This window comes from Mustela nigripes, chromosome 14 (genome assembly GCF_022355385.1).
Source record: "Mustela nigripes isolate SB6536 chromosome 14, MUSNIG.SB6536, whole genome shotgun sequence".
NCBI lineage: Eukaryota > Metazoa > Chordata > Mammalia > Carnivora > Mustelidae > Mustela > Mustela nigripes.
The window spans coordinates 19,231,937-19,252,570 of record NC_081570.1 but is presented as its reverse complement, the minus strand read 5'-3'; the positions used below and the strand labels follow the sequence as shown (position 1 = coordinate 19,252,570).

Here is a 20,634-nt window from a genome sequence, read left to right as displayed (position 1 = left end):
TTTCTAATCCCTTAACAGACATACACACAACCCAGTTCATTGCCACCTGGGGAAAACTACAGTGAGAAACTGACACTTGAACAGACTCAGGCTCCACAGATGACAGGGAAGCCACCTTTTGGCCGGCACAGCTGGGGTGGAACCTACCACTGACCAGTCTTTATAGCGGCGAATGGTAACAACGCCAACTTTCTGAGCACTTTATGCCAAAACCGTTGCCACACACTCTTCATAGTGCCATCTTATTTCATCCTTGCAAAATCTCCGAAAGTAGAGATTATTACTGTCCTCATTTTACTGATGAAGAAATGGAGGTAAAGGGAAGCTGTCTAACTTGCTGCAGGTCACAGGGTCAGGAAGTGGTAGAGCAGGGGTGCCCACAAGTTGTGAGTGATTCCAGAGCTTAAGCTCCCAAGCACTGGGCAAAACTGCCTTTTACTTAGTCACAGAAGAGAAGCTGAGGTCAACAAACCTAAAGACCTCCTCACAGTGTTCAAGTGAGTCCCACATCCACTCACTCAAGGCAAAAAGTATCACTGCCCTGGCATCAGGCCATGGTCTTGTGCTGGGAAGCTGAAGGCTGTCCAGACCGAATTTCCATCCTTCTTAAAGTTAGCTTCACAATGACAGACCACATTCTGTTCTTATTGTTAAATTTAATGTTTTCCAATTTGCAACATGCATTAAAAGCATAAAATCCCCTTGGCCTTTGCTTCCAGTGATGATCCAGGCTGTCTGGCACTCTTCCCAGTTTAAGCACTAAAAGGCCTCAGTCAAACCAGGATAGGCAGTCACCCTACCTTTGCTCCAGAAATGTTACATCCAAGAATTTATTCTAAAATGGAACTATTTATAAGATTGGATAATAGTCGAGCAGCTAAACAAATTACGTCAGAACCTGGAAATAAAATATTCTATAGGCATTAAAACATATAGTTAGAAAAGCTACATATCAACCTTGGAAAAAGACTTGCCAAAATACCCCATAAAATAAGGTAACTAAAAATACATGTGTAATTTCACAAATACTAAGTCATGTTAGAACATATTACAAGGACGGGGGTGATGCATAGAAAACTATAAACTGCTGGTTTACTGAGGTGGTAAGAGAAGTCAATTTTGTTCTTATTTCTAATTTTCTGGGATGATTCACTATATAACTTAATTTCTGTTCATGCTGATATGAGACCTAAGCAGGCAAGCAAACTACAACAAACGGCTGTTAAAAAATATATATATATACTCTCCACAGTAAACTCAGGGCCTGATTCTGTAGCTATTGTCCAATTCTCCACACACTGTTCCCGCTGGGTGCTGCCGCCCACACTCACCTCGGCCAGCTTGTTGAAGCCCTGTGAGTGGCCTTCCTGCCGCTCTACCTGGCACTTCCTGGCATAGCGACGGTTTCCATCCATTATAAAGGCAATGTGTTTGGGCATTGGGCCTGCCTGTGAAATAAGAAGACAAATGAATCACGCAGGAAGACACTAAACCCCTGGCTGAAAGGCTTGACTTAGATGTTAAGAGCTCCTATGAGAAAGAACTGGGTATTTTTGAGCTGCTGGCTCAATAAATTGGTATTTACCTATTTATATAAATTCATTTATATTGAGCACTTACTACATGCCAAGTATTATACGAGGCTTTTTATACTTCATCTCAGTTTTTGCTTCATATAAACCTATAAAGTAAATAGTATTAGCTTCATTTCATAGGTGAAAAAATAGGCTCAGAGAGGTCAAGTGACTTGCACAAGTCACACTGCTAAGAAAAGTCCAAGTGGTTATTCAAACTGAGGTCTGTATGCTTCCAGAGTTCATCTTTTAACCATATGCGCTTGACCACCACTTTAATTTCATGTCTCCACCTAGAAGGCACAGGAACGATACTGACAGCTACAGTCCAGTGGTAAGGGTATCCTCCACAGACAAGAGCAATCTACTCTATCCGACCACAAAAGGGGGCTCAATGTTGTTACTCCCCTAAATACCCATGAGAAGCTGAACACTGGGATTTTCAAGAAAATGTAAATGTCAGGAGCCATTTCAAAGCAAACAAATAAGACAGTTTGGGGACCCAATAAAATGTTTTATCTGGCTTAGAGCAACCTTTTGTTGTCCATCACAGCAAAAATGCACTCCTTAGCCTAATTTTCCTCACTGAAGGACCTCATCACTAACTACTTCCCCCATATCTCCAACATTTTCAGCTTTTGTCCTCCACGTCTTTTTTTTTTTTTTTTTAAGATTTATTTATTTATTTGAGAGAGAGAGAGAGATCACAAGTAGGCAGAGGCAGGCAGAGAGAGAGAAGGGGAAGCAGGCTCCCCGCTAAGCAGAGAGCCCGATATGGGGCTTGATCCCAGGTCCCTGAGATCATGACCTGAACCGAAGGCAGAAGCTTAACCCACTGAGCCACCCAGGTGCCCCTCTCCACGTGTAGTCTTAAAAAAAGAAAAATTCCAGTCAAGTCATGCAGCTTTTTCTTCCTAACATGTGACTGCAGTGGTTCCCCAGGAAGATGCTTTCTATTTCCCCGTCTGCCAGAGATCACTTGGCATTTGTGTATGAATGTGCGGTGGGGGGATGGGGTACAAGGCTTGCTGACTCATAAGTTCACTGCTACACACTGCCTGACAGATTGCTGAAAGACAAAACCAGGCTGCCTGGCGTCAATCTCAAACCTGTTATATGCAGAAAATATAACATTGTTGTGATCCTCAGAGAAAAGCGGAGGCAAAATTTGGGCAAGGGGTGTAGGAAATAGAATGACTGTAGTCTTCAAACAGTTGAAATCAGCCCCAATAACAGCAGTCATTAAAAACCGCTAGACACTGGGATGCCTGGGTAGCTCAGTTGGTTAAGCAGCTGCCTTCAGCTCAGGTCATGATCCCAGGGTTCTGGGATCGAGTCCCACATCAGGCTCCTTGCTCGGCAGGGAGCCTGCTTCTCCCTCTGCCTCCGCCTGCCTCTCTGTCTGCCTGTGCTCACTCACTCTCTCTCCCTCTGTCTCTGACAAATAAATAAAATAAAATCTTAAAAAATAAAAAAAAAACGCTAGACACTGTGCTGTTTTCAGTCTATGTTTCATCTCATCCTCAAAACAACCACATGAAGTCACATAGGTTAGTAAATGATAAACCAAGACTTCCATTCTGTTTGTCTCTAGAGTCCAAACTCTTAACCGTTATGCTCTACTGCAACATCAAGGAATGATTATTCTATCTAAATCCAGAGAACAGTGCAAGGAAAAGTAGATTAAAGTTCCAAGTTAACAAATTTCAGCTCCTTATAAGGAAGACCTAATGGTCTAGGTTACTCAATGATATTGGGAGGTCCTGGGGTTCCTAAAAGTGTGAACGTTAGGACAATAATCTGCCAGATGTAGACCTGGAAGTTACCTTGCAATTCAAACACTCATTGGTTCCATTATTTTATTATTTTTTTTTAAGAATTTTATTTATTTATTTGACAGAGAGAGATCACAAGTAGGCAGAGAGGCAGGCAGAGATAGAGGAAGGGAAGCAGGCCCCCTGCTGAGCAGAGAGTTCGATGTGGGACTCGATCCCAGGACCCTGAGATCATGACCTGAGCCGCCCCATTGGTTCCATTATTAAATTCCACTTAACGTCATGTGTTACTCAATTTTAATAACAGGTTTTGACACAAGATTACCCAACTAACCAGGAGGCCAAGTGGTACTCACCTTTATGATGTTGGCACAGAACCGTTCCCAAAGTGACAGCTCTCCTTCCTTGATCCATGACATCGTTCCTGACCTGGCAGATGAGCCCAGAACAAGAAGACACCAGACAGGTAACCTTGGATAAACAAAAAAGAGACTAAATCACCAGAGCTTGCAAACTGCTTCGGATGACTTCGCAGAGATTTATCTGGACTGTGGAAAGTGGCTAGGTTTAGGATCCAAAGACTCTGGTCTGTAATTCTTCACCACCCAGAGTTTATAAGCCAATGAGACCTTTGGGGCAGAGGCCTTTCCTTGGTTTTGGCTTGGTGGACCTTGCTGCTATCCCCTTTTCCTCGGCATCTGCACTGACTGTTCCTGAACATCCCAGTCCACTTCCTGCCACATCGTAGGCCTACATCCTGATCCTTCCCCGGTTTCCTTCTTCTCCATCTTCCCCGAGACCGTTTCCCATTCTGCGCACCAACACACTAATCCTTTCAGGTGTCGCCTCCGTCACCTCCAATCTCAGTATTCTCCAAATTATTTATTCCCTCATTCATCTCTTCCACTGTCCCCTCTGTTTCTCCCACAGCCGCCTCCCCGCCCAGCAGTCTCCCCTCTCGCCCACCGCTTGAACCCAGCACCTGCTCCGATCCGCCCGGCGCCTTCCAACTGCTCCACTTCCTCACGACGTGGCGCTGGAAGAACACGTCATCGTTGGGCGCTGGAACACGCCCCCTCTGTCAACCAATGGGCGGGGCTCCGCCCTGCGCCTGCGGGCTGGGAGGAGGGGCGGTGCTAGCGTTGCGGGCGAAATTCGCCCTCCCGGGATCCGAGAAAGGAGGATGGAGGGAGAGAGGTGGAGACCGAGCGAAAGACCGAGCGCCGCGCTCACGTGACTGAGGGGGCAGGGGAGCGGGCTCCGGGCCAAGTGGCGGGGTTCAGATCACCTGGGGGAGCCCGGAGGTCTGTAGAACCAGATCAGAGGTGTCAGGCAGGCTGCCCCACAGGGCAAGAGTTCGGGGATCCCCATGTCAGAAGCGCAAGGGCTCAGCAGCAGCTGGTGGCAGGTTAGGACTGTTAAGAAATGGGGCTGCTTGCTGGAAGTCCTGAGAAGTGGGCGTTGGGAGTCCTGGTTCAAGTCTTAAATTCTGTATTTACATGTTGTAGTTTTATTTAGTGGATTTAATTGCTTGTTAACTTCCTAGCCCTAGTCTGTCTCACAGACGCACTTACTATCAATGCACCTTGTGACTTAAAGCACTTATATTTTGGGCTTTTCATATTCAGGACCTGCCCAGAGCAACTCAAAATGGGATTGAGGCTGGGAAGAGCTCTAAGAATGACCAATGAAAGGCCATCAGTTAACCCTGATCGAAAGATCAAAGGCATTAAGCTCTGTAACCTTTAAGGAAAACTGTTGCAGGAACTTGAGGGACTCACAAAAGAAACTAAAAAGAGTTCAATTTTCTGAAAATAAATAAATAAATAAATAAAAATAAAATTTAAAAAATTGTTTTCAATTTCTAAAGAACCTTCTTGTAGTTTCTCACTTTGTAGTCTCATCAAGGAAACAAGGCCAGGAAGAGTTCTTGCACTGGTAGCTCCCAGTTCATCATGTCACGTGAAAGGGTTACTTTTAACACACGTGATCAAAGAAAGCCCTAGAGAGGAGTAACCCACCCCATGAATAGTCTCAAGCTTTTCCCTGCTTCCTGCTTTGCATCCTGAGAATTAAGTTTCAGTCTAGCTGATTAGATCAATTTTGCAGGAAGACCATTTTCTGAAGCCCTGCAGTTTGCTTTCAGCTACTTCCGTGGTCAGTTTTGACTTTTGGTATGAAGTTTCTGGAATGCATGTATGAAACTTCTTACTCTTGTCCTGCCGTTCCTGTGCACTTTGTGTACTAGATGGCACGCCTCCAATGAATTTTTTAAAAAATCCCCTCCCTTGTTGGGGAAGGTCGGGGAGGGGGGACGCTAGATGTTTTAAAATACAATGTTCATTAGAAAGCTACCACACTTGGCCTCCAGGAAAATGTTAACGTTTTTGTATAGCTAATCAGTGTTACTTCCTCTGGCCTCAATTTCCCTAGTTTCACTATTTCCCTCCCTGGGGTGCTGCAGGGGGCTAATTAATTAAGATTTGTAAAAGGCTTTGAGGAGCAGGGGAGAAAGTATTAGGGTCTCATGCCCCAAGCCATGGCCCCATCCTTTCATCCCAGCCAGTGGCACAGGCAACCCCATTCTTATGCATGCCATGCTCCTAATCCCCTCTTGAATGTGGCAGCTTCCAAGGAACAGGACAAGAGGCCTTAACTAGAAACAAAACTCCACTGTAATGAGGTGCTAAGAGGACTGAATTTTCAAATTCATTTTTAACAAAATGGCTGAACAGGAACTGTAATGGCTCTTCCCTGACTTGAGTCCCAGTCCAAGAAGGTAGGAATTATAGAAGAAAAAACAGCCTAAAGACCCAACAAGAGGACAGTTTCAGTACCAATAAGTTTTTATTTATTCATTGTATTTTCCCAGGGTAAAGAGAAGGGAAAAGGGACAGCATGTGTGTTACAAAACAATAGCAAGTGGGAAAGGAATTATCTGGCACAGCAAAATCAACCATCAAATAAACACTCCCCGGAGATGGAGTTACTAAAGCCCCAGGGGGCTCAGTCTCCTGCAGTTCAGAAAGGAGGGGAAGGAATCAGGGAAAGAACAGATAGGTACAGCTTTCCTACCACCCCCCCCCCGCCATAAATTCAAAATTCAAGATTTCACACAAAGCTTTGGTTTCTAGCAGTAAACATGGAGTTACATTCGTCCGTCTCCTATTAAACAATCTTGCGGCCGCTTTGACGTAAGTTTCTTACACCTGCATAAAAGTTCCTGAGTGACTTGGATATACATTCATCTTCCCTTTCTTGGTCTCCCAACCCTACTTTCTATATGGAAGGCCCCCACCCTTCATTGCTTCTGCTGCTCTCTACCCTAAGACTGGAGATTCAAGTAGGTTTATTCCAACCAAATATAAGCATATTAATATGAATCACATCAAGGAATGGTTTTGGCACAGGAGATTGGGAACAAGGGAGGAAGTGTTCTTCGCTTCTACCAGATGGAAATGTGTATGTGTGGGGGCTTCTGGGGGGAGGGGAGATAAATGAGGGGTAGGGTAGGAGTCAGGTTTTTAGGACAGAAGATCTGGCCCAAAATAGGAAATAGGGGAAGGAAACACAAAAGAAAGGCTGGTTTAAGACCGCCACGCTTCCAGAGGATCACCAAGCGATGTTCCAGATTCTTTTCCTGGTGCAGAACTTTTGTCAAAGATGCTTTGGCTATTTTTCTCAATACAAAGAGAAGTTTGTAAACAATAAAACCCCAAAAGAACATGGAGAAGACCAACACATTCTATTTACACAAACCAGGCCACCTAGCAATCACCCAATCTGCTATTAGTGAAGTCCTACGAAACCCAGACAAATAAGGTAACTGGGGGCGGGGGGGGGGGGGGGGGGCCGGGGGGGGGGGGAAAAACCGCGGGGCGGGGGAGCCGGGGGCAACGAGCAGGGGAGACAAGAACCCAGGATCAGACACACATCACCCAATGCGTTCTATTGCATTTGCCCCGTTTCAACAGTGAGGTAGGTTTGTGGTGAACTCACAGCATGTAAATAAAACCTTTTCTCCTTTAGCTACCACGACACTATCACTGCTACAGCAGGGCATGGCACTGGCTCTGGGCACCTCGAAGAAGCCATGGCTTATGGAATCTCTGGAAGCCAGCAAGAAAAGCCCAGAATTTATAAAGGTTAAGAAATTTAGCCTTTGCTTCACACACCCATCCCTGGGCAGCTCAAGATGGGTCCAGAGTTATTATTCTTAAACCCAACCTTACCAACTCATTTTAAAATACGCATGTGCACACACACACTCACACACATACACCCTGTTGTGCATGGTAGGCCTAGCCCCAATCCAGTAGAGGATGCATCTGGTATGTAAAGTGAGTCCTGTCCCCTGGGATTAGAAATCTGGAACAGGAATCCCTTATTACACGTATAGACAACTAATCTGGGCTTCCCCTCGGCACCCTTCAGCTGGTGCAGCCTCTCCTAATACTACTTCCTGGACCATCTTTTCCTGTTCAGACCAATTTCCAATCTTAAAGCAGGAGGTCAAGTCATGGGGAAACAGAGTTAAAACCTAGTCTCCCACGGATCACTGAAGGTAGAGGGGTTTCAAGAGAACACTATGGCAGAAAAGCCAGCTCTAATTACCAAAAGTGAGGTAGTTCAATAGGCTATGCACTCCAACTAGATGTTCGCCCTGGTGCTCAAACAGCAAACATTCCTGCTGTGTAGACCCGGAGCTGCTGCCGACTTATCCCTGAGATCGCTCATGTACCTGAGAACACAGTGCAGGAATGAGGGCCTTAAGATTAAAATACACAAAAATACAAAACCAGAATATTTATATTACGAAAACAAAGTTAAAATGCACAAGATACGTCATTCGCACACAGCTAGTGCAGTTGGCATCCTGGAGAAAGTGGGGCCCAAGGTGCGCTTATCCATGGGAGCAAATAAATAAAATTCTGTTGGCCCGGAATGGGGTGGGAGTCTGCTTAGGAACAGTAGGTCTGTGGCCGTTCCCCCAACCATCCTGTGGCTACTGTCACAACCCACTGCTTGAGACAGTCCTCGGCACCCTATATCCCAACAGTGGGTTACGAGACAAGATGTGGAAAAACCCTGCCTTACCCCCAAGAGACTCCTGCCCACAGAATGTAGTGGTTCGTGGGTTGGGCCCATCAATCTGGTCTCATGCTTAATCTCTACATTCTGGCATGGGAAAAATTACTATTACATCTCCTTCTTCAAAAGGAAAACCATTTCCCTCTCCAGGCCACGTTCCAAAGTTGGAGATCCGGGGGTGGACACTCAGATAAAGCACACAGGGAAGGATTTTCTCCAAAACCCTCGAGAGCATCTGGATAGAGCATGGTTGGAGTTCATTGGCCTCACCCCTTCCCCCCTACCCTGCACCAAGAGGGAAGAGGGGGTGATGCTGTGGACCCCGGCCTGAGATGCACGGCAGAGCCAGCTGCCCCCTACCCGCCCTGCCCCCACTTTCTCCACTCTGCCGATTGCTGCCTCCTCCTCAAAACTTCCTGATCGCAAAAGAATTGCCCCCACCCACTGTAGCTCAATTCTGGGCCTCTGGGAGCAGGGCAGGGCTATGGATCTCTTCTTCTTCTTCCTCCCGAAAGTAGGCAGGCTTTCCCTGTGAGCTGGGTGCCTGCTGGGCCTTCAGGGGACACGAGGCCACCATATGGCTGATGCTTTGGCAGAAGTGGCACTTCTTAGGCTGGGGTGGCAGCTTGCATTCCTTGGCATGGTGGTCTAGACCTCCACAGTTGTAGCACCTGGTACAGAGCAGGACGGGAAAGTTGAGAAAGGAGCTAGAGCACAAGTCTACCTCTGAGTGAGGACACCTGGGCTCTGTTCAATTACTCTATCACTCCCCTTCCTGGAAACTCATTTCCCCACTTAGAAAAGGAAGAATATGACCACGACTGATACTTCCAAGTTCTTCCCAAATCTGTAATTGTCTAGATGGTATCTTCAGATTCAGGTCAACCTGAAAATACTGAAATATCAATGGAAATCATGGACCCCAATTAGGAATTGCAATTTGGAAGATAGGTAAGATGCTACCTACCTAAGATGCTACTCTTAAGAAGTGGTACCTGTCCTTCACTAAAAAAGAGAGATAATTAAAGGACTCAGACTATATGGTCTGCTCCAGGACACAGGGAAGACAAAAGAAACCAGCCACTTGGGAGAGATCTAGAAGAAGCAACAGGGACATACACCAGTCTGTCCCCAGCACTTAGACTTTCACATTCGTGGTCTCCTTTGCCTCTAAAATAATCAATAAGGCCAGCATCACTACCCCTAATTAGCCATGGAGGCAAGAGCTCACAAAGCAAAATTACTTGTCAAGTCAAAGAGCTAGGTTATCAAGTGCCCTTCTCACCTACAGCCCTCTCCCCACCTCCCACACCCTAAGGCAGAAACCCAACACCCGAATTGTTGCTTCATTTTGTTCTTTGGTGTCCTGGTCCAAGAAAGGGGCTAGATCGGGAGAGCACTCCCCTTTCAAGGGGCCTTCATACCTGTCTCCCTTTGATCTGCGTTTCTGCATGTTCTTCCCTTTGGGCCGCCTCTCACTCCCAATACAAAACACCCCACCAGGGCCAGTGACCCTGATGGATTCTAGGCCCTTAGCAGACTTCTTAAAGGTGAACTCCACTGCCTCACCCTCCTTCAGGCTCCGGAAGCCCTCCATGTGCAGCTTGCTCTGGGGAAGGGAAACATGATTTAATATTAGTCTCCATTCTAACACCAAAAAACTGCACACACACATTCTTGTAGAGTATGAAGAAGAAATGTAATATTTCCATGTTTTCAGTAAAGAAAACGTCAATCAAAAGAGCCACCACAGTTAAGAACAAGAGATCTATGTTACATGAACAAAGAACAATCATTACATAAACAGATGCCGTAATATTTTGGGTAGGGTAATTATTCTCATTTAAACTAAAATAGAACAGATGGGAAGTTCTTAAACTTAGCATTCATAAGAAATCAACAAATAGGGCGCCTGGGTGGCTCAGTGGGTTAAAGCCTCTGCCTTCAGCTCGGGTCATGATCCCAGGGTCCTCGGATTGAGGCCCACATTGGGCTCTCTGCTCAGCAGGGGGCCTATTTCCTCCTCTCTCTCTGACTGCCTCTCTGCCTACTTGTGATCGCTCTCTCTGTCAAAAAATAAATTAATTAAAAAAAAAAAAGAAATCAACAAATAGGGGCGCCTGGCTGGCTCAGGAGGTGGACTGTGTGGCTCTTGATCTTGGGGTCATAAGTTCAAGCCCCATGATGGGCTTAGAGATGGAAGGAAGGGAGAGAGGCAGAGAGGGAGGGGAGAGGAGAGAGGAAAGGAAGAAGAGAGGAAGGGAAAATAAACAAATACAAAATTGTAAAATATAACACAGCCTTGTACACTTTAAAAATATTGAGGTGTGAAAAACAAAGTTTGAGTAAGTACAGAACAATTAAGTGGGATGCATGCTCCTGGACTGGGTCCTGAAACAGGGCAAAAAACCCATTCTGACAACTCACAAAATTTACATATGGAATACAGATAAATGTTTCAATATTAATGCCCAGGGTTTTTTTTATCTTTGTACTGAGATTGTGAAAGGGAATGACCCTAGTTTCCAAGATACACACTGAAATATTTAGCAATAAAGGTGCCTGATGTATCTTATGATTAAGGAGCCAAAAAGACAAACCATAAGAGACTCTTAGTCTCACAAAACAAACAGGGTGGGGGGGGGGGGGGGGGGGGGGGGTGGTGGGGTTATGGACATTGGGGAGGGTATGTGCTATGGTGAGTGCTGTGAAGTGTGTAAACCTGGCAATTCACAGACCTGTATCCCTGGGGCTAATAATACAGTGTATGTTAATAAAAAAAAAAACAAAAAAAGGAGCCAAAAAGTGTATCTGTACAAGAAGAATGACAAGGCAAATGCGACAGAATATTAAGACTTGCTTAATCTGGGTAAAGGTCCTATGGGGCGTTCTCAGGATTATTCTTGCAACCTTCTTCCAAGTCTGGAATTCTATCAATGTAATGTTCCTGCAAGGTCAAGGGAAAAGACAGTATGACCCATGCAGATGGATCAGTAAGTTTAGTCCAAGAGACCCAAGTGTATATAGAGAAATCAACAGGTGAAGAAAACAGTTCAAACTGTTGAGAATATTAGCTACCCATTTTGGATATTGAGCAAGACTTCTATATTGTCTATCTCATTTATGCAAAATATATTCCAGAGGGTTTAAAATCAAAGTGTTAAAAAAAAAAACAAAAAATAAACACCTTGTAAAAGTCAAGAGATAGACTGATAAAACTTGCTATGAACCAAGAGGTAAATAAATCTGAATTATTTGACTTGAACAGAGGACCAGATACTACTGGGTGAAGGAAAAAAAGATGAAAAGATCCAGAATGTTTGAAACAATCCCATTAAAACACCATGTTTATACCATTATTGGGAGTTCTCACATAGCTGAGCGACAATAACAGGGTCAGGAAAAACCCAGGGTTCCCCGTTTAAAGCTCACAGTCTTGCCACTTAATACATCAACATCTCCATGCTGGTGGAGGTGACCCCCCTCTCCCATACCCTCCCCAGGACAGACTTCATGATAGCTTACTCCATTTCGGTCAAACATCCAAAGAGTGTATCAAATGTCAACAAAGTGCAGTCATCGAAAATAGGGTTCAGAGAAGCAAAAAGACCACTGCACCCAGTCTTGGCTTGCGGGAGCTTGAATAAGGAACATTATGTTACGCAGGTGGTGGTTGGTAGGAGGAATATTTCAAACTGGGACTTGGGCCTTAGGGGCAACATGCTCTCTAGCCAGATGGGATCCCCAATTTATCCATCGTTTAAATTGTTTTAATTCAGATGGCATTTCTGAAGACAATGGTCCCACTGGGATCACCAGCAAAAAGCCTAAGCCTGAGAGCTACACACCGTAGTTCCTGAAATGTTGGTTTTACCAACTGTTGGCTGCATGACCTAAGTCAATCGTTCACCTTTGGCCCTCAGTTCCTTCAGAGACTGTAGTAATAGGTACATTACCCAACTAAGCTTCTAATGAAGATTATGTGGGTATGGAAACATCAAGAATGTGCTCAGCTAATATTTCATGTATTATTATCTATAGCTTTTGTTCCCCCAGTTCCATCATAGGAATAGCCTCTCCCTTCTTTTCCTTCCCACAGGAACAGCCTGGGACAGGCGGACGGCTCCCCTCCCGCAAGGTTGGAAGTGAGGGCAGGGGCAGAGAGTCAAAGCAGGAAATAAAAACAATGCAGAAAGGCGAATGCTGTTGCACCAAAACAACTCTGATGTAAGTTACATTTGACTTGTTTCTTACTCAGCTAGGACAAGCCAATCTGCCAGGAGGTACAAGCCCAGGTCCTCCCATTTGCTTAGTGGGCTGCGAAGCTGGGACACTCCTAGCTCCAGTTGTGATGGTGGAGCAGATAAGTGTTTAACAACAAGGGTTTGGAATCTGAGGGCCTGTTATTCCCTTTCTGTGCTGACCTATAAAATGGAGCAAAAAGTAATTTTATAGAGGAGCTCTGAGGTTTTGTGCATGAAGAGTAGTTAACACAGAGCCTGTACACACAAATCCTCAGTGAGCGGAAATTATCATCAACCCCTTCAGACTGGAACAGGGCAGGGTCACAATGAGAACCAAGTTATCAGGAGTCTCAAAATTTTAACTCTGGTTTTAATAACTACGGAAACTCGGAAAAAAAAAATCTATTTACACCTCCTAGGTTTACTGGGAGAACAAGACAATACCAGTGGGGGCAATGTGAAAACTGCCTGGTACTCTTGGGTCATCCACTCCCCAGGATTGGAGGATCTGAGGTCTGTAAGATCTCAAAAGTTTAAAAAAAAAAGCCAAAACAAAACAAAAAATAACCCTGCAGGCACCTTACCATAGCTGGTCAAGATTTAGACTGGTGGTCTCCAGGGGTGGCTCCCTGCCCCCCCAACCCCGCCCCTTTCTACAACACATAGTTTGAATTCCTCTCTTATCAGATAGGTAATCACCGTGCTGCCCCACTGAGCTGGCCTCACAGGGCCTGCATCAGAAAGGAGCCTGAAATTCTTGCTACCACCCCCACCCCACCCCCAACCACACACAAAGCAGGGCCCCGCCCCTCTCCCCATCCCCTCCAAAAAAAGAAAAGGCTTGGGGGGGGGAGGGGTAAGGCTTGAGCTCCCCCAATAGAGCCCAGCCCCAGGAAACAAAGAGTTGACACTGGTTGGTTCTGGTGGTCAGATTCCTGGAGTTCCTGAGGCTGCAGCTCCGAACCCCCCACCCCCACCCCACATTCACCACATTCATCAGTTCCTTCCTCTCTACGTTGGGGTTATGGTCACGGAGAGAAATGGAGAGACACCTTTCTTCCCCAGTCAAGTCGGCTGGGTCTGCCAAAGTCACCACCAGTAGTAGCCATCCTTCCTTCTTCCCGACCTGCCATCCCAGCCTTACAGGACCCCTGCCCCCCTAACCCTCGCCTCTGGTCAAATCCTTTATGCAGGAACCTGAATGAGGATTATTTATTCTGATCAATTATTTGAAAAGTTGGGGTGGGGGAGGGAGACAGGCTTCCTTCCCATCTTACCTAGTTTGTTCGGCGAAGGAGGGTGGGCAGTTCCCAGGGGACCCATTGCACTGGGGAGGATGGCATTTCTTTTGGGTGGCAGGGAAGGGCTCAGGCCAATTCAATATTTAGACCCTCTGCTTCCTTCTTAATACCTCACCACTGTCTCCACTAACCTTCCACTCTTCAAACACTCCAGCCCCAGCATCAATCTGGGGTTTCGGCAGTTCACATAAAAGGAGTGACATTCTCTGTCATTCAGAGAATGGGGTGGAGTAAAAAGGACACTTGAGTTTCCCTGGAACTTGCTCTCTGAAGGTCGGACATACATGGTTTGTTTTTTTTTTAACCATTTGTAAAAGCAAGGCCACCCCCTTTATCACCAGCTCCAACAATGCCCATGTTTAGCCGCACTGCTCCCTTCTACAGAAGCAGCAGGCAGAATTTCAAGGAAACTTGCTTTGGTTTCAGGGAGGCAAGCATGACAGGAGTTCCTGGTTTTTCTGCAACTCTCAGGGCCATTCCAGCAAAAGACTGTCTAGTGTGCTGTCTATTCCCTCAGCCCTAACCACCTAGCGGTACACAAACGTTGGGGACTAACCCAAGTTCCCCACTACCCAAAGTCACTGATATTTACTCATGCTTACTAAAAGCTAATTAGAGCTCTAAGCACTTAACCCCTTATACCAAATCTGCCAAGTAGGCCTCATAATCACCCCATGTTACCACTGAGATCAGGGAAGCAAAGACGGGAAGTATATCGTCCAAATTCAGTGAGCCACAGAGGTGCTCTGATGCCCACTAGCCTGACCCTCCAGCCAGTGCTATGCAGTATAATGCAAATCACACATACATATTCTAGAACTTTCTGAACCAGAAGTAAAGGAAGCCAATGAAAGAAAGGACTCAGTCCTGAGGTGTCATCATAGTCCTCCTACCTGAGCTTCATTCCTGAAGGTAGGGCTTGGTAGGGGCTAGGAAACCAACCGGTTCTACCTGAAACAGCTTGTCTGATGATGTGTCAGAGAGGGTTGAGGAAAGAGATCAGCCAGAACTAGAGGCTGCCCACACAGGGACAGCCCCCACATGGCACCTCCGCTCAGATGCAGCGGGGACCCCAGCTCCTGCGTTCTCCACCAGATGGCGCTGTTCAGCAGCCTGTCTGCACTGAAAGCCAGAGCGGGAGACTGAAGGAACAGCCAGATTGGGAACCGCGAAGCCTTATCTCCCCAACTCCTGGGGCAGTCAGTAATCGTCTGTCCTCAGGAAAGCGTTTCAAGGGGATCACACTTTCAAGGACAGGGAACTGACTTCTCACCAGGCCCCCATCCACCCAAGGGGTGCAGGAGAAAGGGTCCTGGAGTTTTCAGCCAGAAACCTAGTTGTTCACTTACTCTTCTTGGAATTTTAGTTCCTGCTTGAATTAAGTAACTCCAAGCTGAGATCATTTGAAGTGAGTTTGTACACACGAGGTACTATCCCTGAAAATTTTCTCCTCCTCCCCCACACCACCTGACCCCAGACTTCATAGAGATAGTAACTGTTACTCTTGCCTGCAGGAAGAAGGGAGGGTGGAGGCTTTCCCTAGAGCAGCTCCCGCCTCCGCCCCCCCAAAACAGGCAATTCTAGTAGGGTGGTTTGATTAGGAATGTTCAAGAAACAACCTTGCCCTGGGGAAAGTCACTAAAAACCACTTACCAGCTGAAAGGTGACAAGTTTCTCAGATTGAAAACTCACTCAGAATCGTGGCACAGCCTTTCCTTGGGACACTGTCTAGAAAGCATGTCTCTTCAGAAAGAGAGACCCGAGAAGATCCCATAATGCTCAAACTAACCTCTACCAACTTTCTGAAAATTAGGGTGATTCACTTAAGTTTTTAAAAAATCTGATTTGTCTGGTTAAGATGAAGAACTACGGAATGACCAAACTTGTGGCTTCCAGTCCACAAGCAGAAACCAGAGGATCCCATCTGGGTCTCCACACTGTGACATTCAAGCCACCAGCTTTCACCATGCCCCTCAGAGCCCAACCCTATTTCAGACCTCAGTTCCGAAAGAGCAGTTATCAGCATAACACACCCTCCCTTATCTCCAATCTTTTTCTCTGGAGGAAGATCTCTGCTGACAGGGACCCCAAACTGTTACTGTCCTCCTGATTTAGGAGCTCCTTCTTTCTTCACAGGCATTCCTTCTGCCCACCAAGCCCATACTAGTGTAATAGGAAGAAACTAACCAGACAGCTAGCTAGTCCCACTCTTTAGAAGAGCTTACAGGTTAGTTAGAGGAGAGGTAAGACAAGCACATCACTAACTAGATATGAGGTGAGTAATCAGAAGCACCAGTAAAGTTATAAAGCAGGTGGGAAATATCTCTACATTCTCCCCTCCCCAACCCCAGCACCCAGGAGTCCTAATCCAGACCCCGCCTGAGGTAGCTCTCCCACTCAGCCTTTGCAGAAAAAGCAAGCCACGTGGCTTCAGTATTGAAATTTTTTCTCCTAACCCAAACTTGGTCCCTTAGTCAGCTTGGGGCTCTTCTTTTGCCTCAAGCCTTCCAATGCCGCTTTTTAGCTAGAAAGCCATCTCAGACATAGTTGGGATCTGAAGAACTGTAGAGTAAGCAGGGAGCCTTTTCTGGTGCTCCAATTTCTACAAATCTTGCGGATTTGGGAGTTGAGCCACAGGAAACATGAGTTAAGCCAAAACTCTTACAATAGCTATGAAGATCTCAAAATTCTTGGTGAATCTTAAACAATTTTGTGGCTTCTTGCTCCTGCTTTCCCTGTGTAACTATTTCTCACCTGAGGGGGGATTCTGCCTCTGGGACGGCATGGTCTGGAGATGTTTTTAGTTGTCACAACCAAGGGATGCTCTGAGCAAAGGGTTATCTTCCTCAAAATATGTCAATTGAGGTTGAGAAACCTTAATTTAAGGGCGGGCCATCTGCCAATACTATGATTCTTAAATTCTCCTAAACACATGGTTAAGCAGAGGTTCTGGATCTAAAGATGTGTCTGAACAGAAGTGTCGTTTAGAGAAATCTCTTTTACCTTTTTTTTTTTTAAGGGTAAGGGGACGTTTTCTTTCCTACTCCTCTACTCCTGGGGAGGCCTGAATTGTTTTGAGAGGGAGCACAAGAACAGTCGTGAATAGTGCTAGAAACCAAATAAGCCCAACCTTGGAAAGGAAAAGAAAATATTAAATTGCTTTCCCCCCTTTTCCTTTCTTAGAAAGGGGCTTCCTGACCCTCTCCCCTGGCAGACATTTAACGGGACAATTATCCTTCTCATCATCTCGGGCTCCAGGATACCCACCACCAGCAGCCAAAGAAGGGGAGGGTTTCTTCCTAAAGAGAGCAGCCTTACCCCCTTCTCAGCTGCCCCCCCCCCCCCAATACCCAGACTTTGGGAACACGGGAACACATTCCTTCCACAGAACAATCTTTAGGGACTGTCCTGAATCTACTCTACATTAGATCCCCAAAGAAATAGTTCAGATTTCTCAAGTGCAGGGACTATAATCACCAGTCTACTGCTGTCGTAGGGTTTGAGGATCAACCCGAGCCCGGGCAGCATGCTATCCTACCAGGTAAGGTTCAGGGAATTTCCACTCATTGTCCTCTGTGACTGTTGGTAGAGGGCATTTAGAAGACAAATTCTTGATTCCTTCTCCCTGCTCAACTCCCTCTTGATAACTTACTCAACAGTGGCATGTCCCTGGACATTCCAAGACCCTGAAATCCAGATTATCTCCCAAATGACCCATTTAAAGGAGCTTGATGCAGTTTCCACTCCCCAAACCTGAAGATCCTGGCTTTCCTCTAGAAAATCCAGTATTTTCCAACTGCTTTTGATCCCAATGTTAAGTGAATTGGGGCACAGATTCATCTGTTCAGGAACACCTTCCTTGGGACTGGACAGCACTAACGAACCCCAGATGAGGGGCTACATTCCTTCCAGCCCCTATTTGGCAGCCTTTGGAAGGGACGCAAGAGAATGTTGGGTCTCTTTAATTCCAAGCCTCCCAAAATTGGGGAAGCTGTCCAGTCCATCTCCAGACCAAGAGATTTTAATCTCTTTGTGATCAGATAAACGGGAAAGTGGGAGAGCTGGCTACCCCGCTGAGGAGGGCCATTCAAAGCTGGTTCCTGTAATAAAGTGATTTAATAGATCTAAAGAGGCCAATTCCCTTCATTCTCCCGCAATTACTTCCTGTGGGTTATCATTCACATATGTAAATGAGACAGGGAGTTGGGGGCAAAGCCTGAACAAGTTGTCGGGTGGTTGGGGGTGGGGGTAAAGGGTGGGAGGAGATACTGGACGCAGCCAGGAGGTGGGAAAGTAAGCTGCGGCGTACCCACCCGGCAGGGCAGATGTTCCAGTAGCCCAGTGACCCCCCCCCCCCCGCCAAGTACCCCAACATGAACTGGGTCCCGGCACTCCCCCATCTCCCCACTCCGTGTCCTCGCGTGGAAGAGCACGCTCGGGAGACTTCCTGGCAGCCTCCCACCAGTCCACCCAGGATCTCCCTTCTCCACCCCTCCCCCTCCAGAATACCATCCCTGAGGCTCCAACCCTTAATCCCCACATCCTCCTTTCCCCTCCCCCCAGGCTCCTAAAGCCAACCTCTCCGAAGTAACCCCTCCCTGCCCGGTCTGGGTGTCAACCTACTGGACCCGAGATGATCAATTTCTCTTCCGAGTCCCACACCAAACCTCCGAAGGTGGAAGGGACTCTAACAGCAACTTCCTTTCCGTGGTTGCTATGGGTGGCTGGTGTCCCAGGACCACCGGAACACTTCTAAGATATACAGGAGGGGGTGAAAGGAAGAGGAAGCCGGGGAGGAGGGGAACCTGAAGTCTCTGGCTCCTTGTTCGAGGCTGGAATGTTAGGACAGCAATCAATGGCCGTCTGGGGCCATAAATGCCAAGCAGAGAATAGGTCCAGAGGCTAGACTCCTCCACCCCCTGCCCTGCGACACTGAATTTCACCCCCACTGGGCTGCCTTGCTTTAACTGAGAACTTGGGGTTGTGACCTAACTCCCTCCCAGCCCGGACTAGGAATCTAAGGCCTGGACTCCGGTTTTCCTTCCTGGTGGAACTCCACGGCCAAAGCCCAGTAGGTTAATTATGTGCCTGAGATGGGTACGCTGGAAGAGGTTTCAGGTTCCCAGAGTCTTCAAGGATCGGCCAAACTCACTAAGGCCCCAGGGCTTGAGTTTTGGGTGACCACCTGGGTGAGGAGACCCAGCTGACTTCTCAGCTTTACCCCTGCTTGATCCCAGAGAGGTTTGCCTGCCTCTCTCCCGCCAGAGAGCTCCATTCACACTTTAGTCAAAGACGCTGGGCGCTCAAGGCCCTGAACGGGGCATGTGCTTCCCTGGCCGGCCTGCTCGCCCTCCCCCCACCGGCAAGCACAATACAACCTTAGTTTCTGCCACATGGGGTCACCTCCCTGCCCCCTGCCCCCTTCCCAAGGGAAAGAGGTAACAGACACGTGGTAAGCCAGAAAGGTTCCGGGAAAGGTTAGGGGTACTGTTCATAGACTCAGCAACCCTCCCGGTCCCGTTGGAGTTAATGGGGACTCAGGACTGGGGTGCCACGACACAGATGGGACCGCACAATGAGGGCCCACGATCTCCCTCAATATAACAGCCGAGTCTGTCCGCCCAACCTTGAATATGCGCGCCAACATCCCCTTCCCCCGGCGAAGTTCCCAGCGTCTGTCTCACCTGGTGCACAAAGACATCCACCGGGGGGTCAAGCGCGACCCCTGCGCGGGCGGTCATGGACAGGAAGCCGAACCCCATGCGCACGTTGAACCACTTACAGATGCCGGCACCGTGCAGCAGCTGCGGCTCCTCGGCCGCCCGGGCGGCGTCCTCCTGCGCCTCCTCCGGCGCCTTGGCGCAGCCACCTGGAGGTTGGGAGGACGCTCAACTGGGGGGCCACGGAATCGGAGGGTGCTCTCGAGACCCAGCAGGGATACCCGAGTGTCCAGCCCGCGGATGGGCACCCAGGTGGCTGCAGCTACCAACCACCTGGCGAGGAAAGACATGTCCTGGCCGCCTCCCGCGCTCCCCAAGCTTACACTTAAGCCAGTGTTGCCCCAAAAGTTTTGCTCCTCTTCCCACAACACGTTGCCTGGGGATAGATGGCCGGACAGGCCCCTCCTCTTCTCTCCCTCCGCCCCCGTAGCCTCGGTGTGCACGCCACTGGGACACCAGGGTTCCTTGGTCCAGAAATGGCCCCTGAAGCAGGAGGCCGCACAGACTTAGGGTCCTTCGACCAGTCTGGAGGACATTTCCCCACCTCCCTTTTATGTGGCTCCTGGGCGCCCCTGAAACCTAAGGTGTCCCCAGTAAGTCCCGAGCTCGAACCTGCAAACTGCTGGTTTGACACAGAGCCCATGGTAGTCGGCTGAGCCCACGGCCCCGGGCCCCTGGTCGGGTGGCTGCTGGCCCCAGAGAAGTCCGGAGGCAAAGGGGTGGCTCGGAGAAGAGGCCGCTACATCTTCCCCAGCACAATAGCGGTGGGAGGGCCCACGGCTTTTCAAAGGCTCCCAAATTCTAAAAGACAATGACCCAACCCCCCGCGGGCAGCCCCCTCCCCTCCCCTCCCTCTTCTTTCCCCTCCCTTTCCCTCTGGCTCCAGCTCCGGCCCTCCCCCATCGTTGTGGTCTCTGACACCTCTGGGG

General features: G+C 47.8%; 2 protein-coding genes across 5 annotated transcripts in view; both read right to left on the bottom strand.

Annotated features, from left to right (window-relative positions):
• The window catches only part of DHDDS (dehydrodolichyl diphosphate synthase subunit), a 31,573-nt gene extending 27,139 nt beyond the window's left edge, over positions 1-4,434 (bottom strand). For 3 of the 4 annotated variants that reach the window (XM_059376752.1, XM_059376755.1, XM_059376756.1), the window contains exons 1-3: positions 4,332-4,434; positions 3,706-3,820; positions 1,332-1,448 (exon numbers count right to left, since the gene is read on the bottom strand). In XM_059376752.1, the coding sequence (XP_059232735.1) occupies positions 1,332-1,448; positions 3,706-3,768 (180 nt within the window). In that variant the 5' untranslated portion in view covers positions 3,769-3,820; positions 4,332-4,434. Of the gene's footprint in view, positions 1-1,331; positions 1,449-3,705; positions 3,821-4,315 lie in introns of all 4 variants that reach the window. The other variant, XM_059376754.1, reaches the window with a different exon arrangement.
• Positions 4,435-8,891: 4,457 nt separating this feature from the next.
• Positions 8,892-20,348, bottom strand: LIN28A (lin-28 homolog A). Its single transcript, XM_059376313.1, has 4 exons — positions 20,318-20,348; positions 19,670-19,854; positions 9,865-10,049; positions 8,892-9,111 (listed from the first exon to the last, which is right to left on the bottom strand). Exons 1-4 carry the CDS (start codon positions 20,346-20,348, stop codon positions 8,892-8,894), a joined length of 621 nt encoding a protein of 206 aa, XP_059232296.1.
• Positions 20,349-20,634: the final 286 nt, after the last annotated feature.